General features: G+C 34.8%; 1 protein-coding gene across 1 annotated transcript in view; it reads left to right on the top strand.

Annotated features, from left to right (window-relative positions):
- The first annotated feature begins 1,070 nt into the window (after window positions 1-1,070).
- The window catches only part of LOC611685 (transmembrane protease serine 11G-like), a 48,444-nt gene continuing 38,691 nt past the window's right edge, over window positions 1,071-10,823 (top strand). The window contains exon 1 of the mRNA XM_038555117.1: window positions 1,071-1,179. Coding sequence (XP_038411045.1) covers window positions 1,169-1,179 — 11 coding nt within the window. The 5' untranslated portion in view covers window positions 1,071-1,168. The remainder of the gene's footprint in view (window positions 1,180-10,823) is intronic.

Here is a 10,823-nt window from a genome sequence, read left to right as displayed (position 1 = left end):
GTCCATATGTTCATTTATTGATTGTAATTATCATATGTTCCTGTTTTGGCAAAACTTTCAAAACAAAAGAGGGATGGAAATACGAGAATATAGATTGTCAAATTGACTAAAAGAAAGTAAGTACCCAATGTCAAAGTGTTTGCAGAGGTTCTGGTAGGTGTATTAGAAAACATCAAAATTTCTGGCCTCAAATCTTTCACTCTCTAACATTAGAGAGAAGTGGATTTATAGACCCGAGAATTAACAAAACTAAAACTAGATGCCGCCCTGAAGGGAAAGCATGGGTTAAGGGTTATTCAGATGGTGTGAAAGCCAGGCAAACCGAGGATATCCTCCTGGAGGAGTCATCTTAGAGTGTAGGTTTTCAAAGTCTATGGACTCTATTTAGACAGATTCTGGTTAAATTACTTGAATCTTACAGCCAGGCGGATTTTGAATTGAGAACGATGCTAGAAAGAAGGGAAAGGAAATTTTAGATGTGTAGGCAAAGACAAATGGGGAGAAAAGGACTGTATAGATAGAAAAGAAAACCCAAAGTCAAAGAAGGTTAGATGCCTCTGTAGCTACAAAGGAGAGCCTATGGAGAGAAGATAATTAGCTGGTGAAGCCCTTAAAAATGGCAATTGGCTCAAATACATTTTCATTTTCCTACCTTAAAGCTGGAACCCCTTTTCGAGTACACAAAATGAACTACTAGGCCACACATAGTAGTACAGATACTATTGCACTAAGAAAAAGAAGTCAAAGACTAACAAATGTTTTATAGAAACCTCTGAGTGTATTTCATGCTTGCCTTTCAAGATGAACCACAGAGCCTGAAGACCAGACTTGTGACTCAGAACAAAGAGTGACATCTCTTGAAAGACAAATCCAAGTTTTCAAGGGTGTTGCTTAGGTTTTGAACGCAATATTGTTTCTCATTTATTTTCATTAGCCAGAACCAGGAAATTCTTAGTTCCTGCAACAAAGACTTATCAAGTGATTCTCTGCTCCAAACTCTACGATTGGTTAAAATTTACCCATCCCAACTTGTTAAACTAGTTTATTCTAAATCCTTAAGCATTTTTTAAGTCAGCTTACAAATCTGAAGGAATGCCCAGGATGCCATTCATTTGACAAGAAAGCACAAGCAACACTGAAGTGGAAGAGTTTGCGTTCCCAGCAGCGTATGATGTATCAGTAAGTTTAACTTGATTTCCTGTTTGAAAAAGTTGTTTTAGGTTGTGGTCCTTAATTCTGAAAATTATCCTGAATTGGGAATTTAACAGATTTTTAAAAATTAAATTTAACTTAATAAGCTGTTAAAGAAAATAATGTAGTCATTATTACTACTAGTAATAATGATTGACTAGTATGATTATTACTAGTCATAGTAATCTTTTTATTTCAGGTATCCATGCTAACAATTTCATACTTAGGATTTGAAGAATTTAAAAAGTTGGATTTTAATTGGAATTTTTAACGTGAAAATGAGATAATCACAGAGAGGAAAAGAAAGGAAAAACAGAGCCTGAAGTAACATTATGGAAGTTTGTAGGAGTGGAAGGATGTGGTAATCCAGACTCTAGGATATATAATGCCATTTGTGATCTCTCTAAATTTTACATTTAATTGACACATTGAAGAGAGTGGAAATATACAAACTGTATAGGGAGTATTGTATTTTACCCTGATTCTGAAATTGATAAACATTAAAACTCCAAAAAATGAATAAGAATCTTAACGTCCTTTGAGAAGTCCTTTGCTTTTTAAAAATAAAACTTTAGGGCAACTGGGTTGCTCAGTGGTTGAGTGTCTGCCTTTGGCTCAGGTCTTGATCCCGGGGTCCTAGGATCAAGTCCCATAACAGGCTGTCCATGGAAGCCTGCTTCTCCCTCTGTCTCTGCCTCTCTCTGTGCATCTCTCATGAATAAAAAAGTAAAATCTTTTAAAAAATAAAATAAAATAAAATAAAAACTTTAGGGATACCTGGGTAGCTCAGTCAGTTAATTGTCTTCAGCTCGGGTCATGATCCCTGCATGGGGCTTCCTGCTTCTCCCTCTCCTGCTTCCACTGCTTGTGCACATGTGCACTCTCTCTGTCAAATAACTAAATAATTTTTTTTAAAAAAAACCTTAAAGAACAATATAAGAACAACTTATATGTAAGAATATCAAAAGAAAGTAAGGGCAAATAAATAATCCTAAAATTTTTGTATTTTAATAGACTTAGAATGAAGTCTATAGAAAATAAATCTTAGATATTTTTTGTTCCCACTCCCATCTAATCCATTCTGTATTTTTTAATATTTTGAACATTAATTCTTTCTGTAAAAATATGAGTCAATTAGTACAAATAACTCAAGATAATGAGGGAATTACAAAAGTCTTTTCTAATGTTGTTTAGAGTTCCACTATATCCTTTTTTGGTAATAATTGGATGTTATTTATAAAACTCAATTAAGCATGTGTGGATTTCTGAATCACAATCCCCCAACAGATTTAATTCTCTACAATCATTCAAAATGTTCCCCTTTCTGGCTCCTCACCATAGATCCACAAGCTAATAGGTTTATCTTGTTAAAAGGCAAAGGAACAAAATAAAGGAACAAAAACAACTTTTCACATTTAATTGATACTATTTCTAAAATTGAAACATATTAGGATTACTTTTTAAATGGAATGTAACAGAAGTAAGATGATGATCATTATTAATATTATTTTTATTTTTACTTAAAAGTATCCCCATTCTGTAGGGAAAAAAGTGGTGATTCCATACAATAAAGGTAATTCCATTAATCCTATTTTCCCCTCTTTTTGCTCTTCAATTTCTTTAATAATTCTATATTTCCTCAAAAATTACTATGTACTGGGGTGCCTGAGTGGCTCACTCAGTCAGTTAAGTGTACAACTATTGATTTTGGCTCAGGTCATGATCTCAGGGTCTTGAGATTGAGCCCCACATCAGCATCCATGCTAGGAATGTAATTGGATTTCATATCATGTTCAGAGATTCTTTTTTACACAGAAATATTTTGTTTACCCATCTAGTAAGCCACTCTGTATTTAGATGTAGTGATATAAATAGGTGTTAATACATTTATAATTTTTAGTCATTGTTTTCTTTCCTAAAACCGAGTAACTATGAAATAGATTCCTTGGATTATCATATTCCTACAATGAGGCTTTGAATAATTTTACATTTCTCTTTGCCTCACAGAGATGTTAGTCTTTTTTAATTGAGATATAATTGATATATAGCATTGCATTAGTTTCAGGTGCACAATATGATTTGATATTTGTCTATATTATGACAAGACCACCACAATAAGTCTAGTTAACATCCACCGCCACACAGTTATAACTTTTTTCTTGTGATAAGAGCTTTTAAGATCACTCTCTTAGCACCTTCCAAACATACAATATAGTTGCCTTCCTGTAATTTATATATCCATGAGTTAATTACTTTATAACTGGAAGTATGTACCTTTTGACACCTTCACTCATTTCTCCCCATCTTCCTTACTGCTTCTGGCAACCACCAAGAGTCTCTTTTCATATACTCATAACCATTGATGGATTTTAAGTTCTTTCCCACATTAAATCAAGTCTGTGTTTCATACAATAAGCATAAAAAGACTATGTCCGGCGATTTTTAATTTGGAAACTAAAGTTGTCATTTAAATGGCATATGTCCCTATTTTCTGTAATAGTGCCTGGGGCTCTAGGAATTCAGCACTATCAGTGTAAGACAAGGACACGATACAAAAAAAGAAAAATAATGAGACAACAGATGGCCCCTAATCTGAGAAGGAATAATTAATATCTCTGAAGTAGCATAATTCCAAGTTTAAAAAAGCAATTGAAGTTTCATTGGAACACACACACAATATACATGGATATACATTTGTATTTTCTTTTTGATATATTTTTTAAAAATAAGACTTAATAAGATACAAACATCTGTTTTTCTATGGTTAAACATTTTTATAGGAAAATGGCGTGCTAGATTATTGTTAAACTTCTATTTTTTTATTTTTCAATCTTGGTAAAATGGACAGATATATTGTAAACAACACTATTATAATGAACATCCTTCTGGCTGATTTTGGCACACATTCAAAATTGTTTCCTTAGGATAAGTTATCTTTTGCACTTTCACAATTTCTGGAATGGCATTCCTTGATTAGCAAACTGCTCTACATCCTAAATTCTTTTCTTTGCATATTCTCTTATACCCTTAGAAAACTGAAATATATTTCTTTCCATACGATACTTTATTTTTTACAGTCATCTCAACTAAGGGTTTATTACTGAAGATTTAGTCTTTATCCTCCTCACTCTCTAATGCCACCGGGGACCATTACTCTCCACATCCCTGTAAATGCCCTTGCAAACTTCCTTGTTCCTCTGAGGTTCACACAATTTACTCTCTGTCCTCTTTCTTTCCTCATGGCAGTTCTTATGGATCTGATTATGATTATGATTATGATTATGCCCCCCACTTTATTGAAGACTGGTACTTGCTTCCCCATCTTTCTCTACTTCAAGTATCACATCTACTCTAGGTAACATCAGTGCCCATGTGCTTGATATGCAACACTCTAGTCATTTATTTCCTTGATCTCCTAATCTCTATAATATTCTCTTCAAATATTACTCTCATGTCCACACCCTAGACTTTGTCATGACTTGGAATTACTCTTTCTGAATCATAACTTTGGACAACTATCTCTATCCTAACCTTCCTTCTTAAAGCTTTAGTTACTTCTAATGTGTAAGAGTATTTTTTTATTCATTAGCTCTTCTAATCTGTAAATTCTTTTTTTTAAGATTTTATTTTTAAAATAATCTCCATACCCAACGTGGGGCCCAAATTTATAATCCTGAGAATAAGAGTCACATGGTCTACCATGAATTCTTTATACCCATTAGTTGCCACCCCCAAAACATACATACACCCACACACACATGTTCTTTTTTGTTTTTTAATGGCCTTTATGTTCATGATTTCAACAAATTTTTAAAAACATTTTATTTATTTACTTGAGAGAGATAAAAGGGCACTTGAAAGAGCATGAGCAGGGGAGAGGGGAAAAGGGAGAAGAAGAAGCAGAGTCCCTGCTGAGCAGGGAGCCTGACACAGGGCTCAATTCCAGGACCTTGGGATTATGACCTGAGCCAAAAGCTGATGCTTAACCAACAGAGCCGTCCAGGAGATCCTCAACAAATTTTTTAATGATGCCAAACTCCATTAAATTCAACTGTCCTGTGTTTCTTTTATTTTATTTTATTTTATTTTATTTTATTTTATTTTATTTTATTTTATTTTATTTATTTATTATGATAGTCACAGAGAGAGAGAGAGAGAGGCAGAGACACAGGCAGAGGGAGAAGCAGGCTCCATGCACCGGGAGCCTGATGTGGGATTCGATCCCGGGTCTCCAGGATCACGCCCTGGGCCAAAGGCAGGCGCCAAACCGCTGCGCCACCCAGGGATCCCTGTCCTGTGTTTCTTTCATCGTTCATACCTCGATAAATTCTAGAGAGTCTATGACTATCTGAAAAATGACACATCCCTGCTCAGACCACTGAGGAATGCTACAGAAAATTCTCAAATTTCCAAGAGATGCCAGTTCATCTGAGGACTGAGCTCTAATCAGCATTCCTATTACATCCCCTTAGTCTGTACTCCCATTTGCCACAATGACTATTTCCACTCCTTCAGCTTCTTCAAATTTTCAATTCTCACCACCTGTCCTCTCATGTTTCTACTAATGTGATTCATTAATTAGATGGAAACTCCTTCAACTTCCTGACAGCAAACCAACAAACCTGCCTATATCCATTCATACTCTAAGAGGATGCCTATAGTGTGTCCAAGTTCCCGGATCTACTAGGCTTAACCATAGGAAAATGTCAATTCATGACCACTTTTGACCTCTACAAATGGCAATTTCGTATGTGAGAACCTCATAGTTTAGAATCCAGGACCCTTCAAATATCCCCCCAACCACAAGATCTCTGTGACTGGTTAACACCATTTTAAGTATACTCAAAATTGTCCCATTCACAAGGAAAAAATTTCTCCATCCACCCCATATGCCTTGATGACTGATCTCTCTCTTCCCATCCAGAGTCAAACTCTTGGTAAAAAAAAAAAAAAAAAAAAGGTTTATATCTGTTGTTCTGTCTTTTCAGTCCCAATTTTTCCTCAGATCCACTGACATTTGGTTTATAATATCACTACTCTGTTCCTTCTCCTGTCCTAGGTCACCAATGATTCACTACTACTTAATCTAAATTTTTATCATATTTGATTTCTCAACAGTATATAACACTATGGATCACTCCTTCCTAGAATATCCTCTATCTTTCATTATTATATCACCCTTTACTTTCCTTCTTATTTTCCTCTGTGGTTTTCGGACTTCTTTATTCCTTGCCCATATCTTAAACGTTAGTCTTCTTTAGGATTCCTCTCTGAGCCTACCTTTTTCCCTATTATTTCGATAGAGAAAAATCTTGAGCACCTGCCATATTCCAGGTGCTAAAAATACAATAATAGATTTGACACAGTACCTGGCTTGCTCACTGCTATAATCTCAGTTACTAGAAGTACCTGGCATTAATATAAACATGGAAATTATTTTTAAATGGTAAAGTAAAACTGCTACATTAAAAGGAATGCATACTGAATGTAATTTATTCGTTATAAGTTAACCTACCTGCTCCTTTTCATATTTGTAACATATAAACTTTATTTGCCATCCCACTTTCATTTTGCTTACAGAAAATTGATAAACAGATTTGATCTCTCATAAGCCTTTCCATCTCCTTTTAAGAAAAAGTTGTCAAATTATTGTGTTTTCTTTGATGATGTCTAGTTCTGCAGGTCATTTTGTGAATATCTCATCCAAAAACACAAAAGTAAAAAATGAAAATCAGTCAAGATCATGTGGAACGGATCTAATTTTCTTAGCTCCAAGAAGTTTATAAACTTTAATTTTCTTAGCTCCAAGAAGTTTATAAGCAAAGTTATCAATTTTTATCAAATGTTATTATCAAACAACTTAAAATAGTGAAAAAGGCAAAATTTATATAGACAAGGAAATTTTTAAAAGAAGAGTTCTCCTCCTGGTGCGGCATTTAAGTGAAATACAATGTTGTTTTGTTTGTTTGTTTGTTTTTAGTTTTTTGAATAGTTTTTTGCATATACAATATTTTAAATGTAGAAATATTTTAAAGAAATAAGTAGTTTGCAATAATTATTTATTATTTAGACTTATGAAAGAGCAGTTTGTAGTCTGAAAGTAAATATTGCCCAATCTATCCACAATTGATCTTATTGCATGAATTCACAGCACAGTCATATGCTGCTTCTAAGTTTACTAGCCATCTCAGAAAAAGTACCTTCCAAATTTCCTAGCTTTTGACATAATACTGAGTTAAAATGCAGTCTTAATCCTAAGTTTTAGTAAATGAACCAGACACAGAATTTCAGACTCATGCATAGGGGGAATAGTGAGTAAATACTGAGAATATATCTTATGCAGACCAAGAACCTAAGTAATAATAAGATGAACTCAATGTTATTTTATTTCAACAATAACAACGAGTATACTCAACTCCTACCAAAGACTAAAATTGTAACTGGGTACATGGTAGGAGGTTAAAGAAAACCCGATTCCTGGTAAAAGGAAGATTGAGAAAACAATAAATAGTAACAAATGTAATGCAATTTAAGATTCAATAAATGTTACGTACAGATATAATCAATGTACTTCAGCAGCATTACCTAATAGACTAGTACTCGTGCTGGTGATATATGAAATGACTTTAGGTAGTATTTATTTTAATGTATGAGAGAGAAAATACAGCTACTATATCAAACTCAGTATTAGGTGGATATTATTGCTTAGAGATGGGCTACAATATTTCGTTTTAAAAATTTAAGAAAATTGAATTACAAAATTGACCTATATTAGTGCTTACAGCAAAAAATGATAATGATTGCAATTGAAATTTGGAAAACAACTCAGAAAAAGAATTAATTGTAAACAGGACAAAATTTAAGCACTTCAAATAGAGCAGCTGAATAAGGTCTTAAAGATGAGTACATATTATGTAAACAGGGAAGTGAGAGAGGGCAATTCTAGACTGGTATCTTTAACAATGAAGAATGCTTCCTTCGTTAATGTAATAGGTGTTTTGTTCTGTTTTTGCCCAAGTTGACATCCTCAAGAAAATGCAAATTAGAAGCCCTACTTTTTAAAACAAACTCTCATTTTATGGGATTATTATGGAGGGTACTTATACACTTCAGCACTCAGAGAAATAAATGATAAGCAAGCCAGGGAAAGTTTTGAATTTTAAGTTTCATTGTTGTTCCTTTTTATAATTACAACAACTAAATACTGCTTTGATAGTAACTCCCTGAACTTGTCAATCATTTCAAGTTTATCAAACGGAATCCTCTGTAATTCTTGTAATTCAAGCTCAAATGCCAACTTTTTGGCAAAATAATCTGTTCTCTCTAAATATTCTCTATTTTGTGAAGAACTAATACATTAAAATCCAGATTACTGAAATACTCCCATTCCAAAATAAATACCAGATTAGAGCAAATAGCATGGAAGAAGCATCGGGTTGGAGATCATCAGAACACCTGAATAAAGATTCCTCTAGTTAATAGCTATGTATCATTAGACCATATGCAAGATCTGTTTTTACCACTGTACTGATATTTGAGATAAACACCATGAAAACTATAAAAGATTACAAATGTAAATGGTTATCACTGTTAATGGAATCCAGTGAAGGTGCCATTGAGAATATGGGCAGCCCGGGTGGCTCAGCTCAGCTGTTTAGCGCCACCTTCAGCCCAGGGCCAGATCCTGGAGACCCGGGATCGAGTCCCACTCAGGCTCCTTACATGGAGCCTGCTTCTCCCTCTGCCTGTGTCTCTGCCTCTCTCTCTCTCTCTCTTTCTCTCTCTCTCTCGAATAAAAAAAAAAAGAGAGAGAGAGAGAGAGAGAATGTACTAGTAGGATTTGATAATGACTCTATTGCCAAATGCAACTGTATAACAAATGACCAGGCGATCTTCTAGGGGTTTATTATATTTTTCTGACTTGGATTCCTACTCAAGTTTCTGAAAACAGACCTAATAGAATGGTTTATTGTGTCCTACTTATAAATGAATTGTCTCTTCCCCAAAGGATTTTAAGTCTCTCCAACAATAATAATAATTTTCTGTCCTCTCTTTCTTTTGGGGGTGCTCTAAAGGTGATAGCCCAGATAGCCAGTGACATCACTATCTTGAGACACATGATTCAGGAATGCCTCTCCTAGATGGTCTGCTGAATGGTTTGACTATAAGTCTTTGGTTGCCATGGTTACTCCACAAAATACTCAAAACACTTAATTGCCATGTACTACTTCTCCAAGTTTTGGAGTTCTTCCAGATTCTCACACTTGGACTGAAAATAAAATTGTTTTTTAGTAAAATTCCACTCAGCAAAATTTACTTCCCTGTTCCCAAGCTTCTGTTTTACTAACATGCCCTATTGGTCATTGCTGTAGTGATTTTGGATTAGGACCTGTGCTCCACAGAGGAAAATGTTCATAAGTAGAAGGCAAGGAACTTAGGTGGGCTCAAATCATTAGCACTTTTATCTTCTTGAGTAAATCCTTATAACCTCAAGTGAAAAATGGGCAAATCATATTTACCACAAGAACCTTACATAGTGTGGGGTGGATCAAGTGTTACGGGGTATGCTAAAGCTCTTTAAAAACTCTAAAGTGCTGTATAAATGAAAGCTATTATCATCATTATTATTATTGTTACAATTGACCTGTGCCTCACCCTTCTACCCTTCCACTGCACCCTTTGTTCTTTCAAACCTGTTTGAAATAAGGTGGGGCATTTTTGAGTAAAGGATCACTCCTTATCTTCATAGGGGCCCTAAGACTCTTAGGGGCCCATGAGGCTCTGATTACACTATGTAAGTTTTATCAAACACAGACAGAAAGAGCTCCCAACAATTAAGACAGCTTATCAGATATATATGAATGCCATTTATATTGAACTGAAGTAATATAGTCACTCTCTGGCAGGTATTTTGCCACTGCAATGTGATGATGAGTAATAGGAAACTGGGGCCACGAGAACTATCTGTACACTTGGTTACCATAAAGACAGGAACTCCCAAATGAATGCAACTTCTATGCAGTGGCTAGACTGCGTTGGTCAGAGCAGAGTGTTTACACTTTTCTTTTTTCTCTTTCTCTTTCTTTTTCTTCTTTATACTTTTCAAACCATCCCATTTTGTTCAGCAGGGTCAGCCAGTCTGCTTCATTCAAGCCTGATAGCAATTGCTAACCTCAAGCGAGCACTTGCTATCTCTTCATTCTCATACCTCCATAGGAGTCATCTGCATTTTAGAGGTTAATAAGCTCAGGCTGTAATAAATGAGGTGAGTTCACATGATTAGTGAGTGCAAAGGCATTTTGTCTGAAAACAACTAAGGCTCTTTCTAACCCTCACATGCTCTCTTCAGAGAGCTCGTGAGGCTGCTGTGACCAAAGCAACCTTTAAAAAAATAATAGTAATAATTTGAGAAAGATATTGCTAATTTTCTGTTGAAGACTATGTGATACTTGCAGGATTGGCTAGAAGAGGTGGAATATCATGTTAAAATGCACAAAATAGTGTAACACTGTATTGTCTTCAAATATCTTCTTAAGAGCCTAACTCATAATAGTGTCTGATGCAACCCAAGTTATCCAGAGAACTTTCTTAATATGTGACAGATCACATACAGACCAGATTAGACACGTGAG

This window comes from Canis lupus, chromosome 13 (assembly GCF_011100685.1).
Source record: "Canis lupus familiaris isolate Mischka breed German Shepherd chromosome 13, alternate assembly UU_Cfam_GSD_1.0, whole genome shotgun sequence".
Taxonomy (NCBI): Eukaryota; Metazoa; Chordata; class Mammalia; order Carnivora; family Canidae; genus Canis; species Canis lupus.
This window is presented reverse-complemented; position numbering and strand designations above follow the sequence as displayed.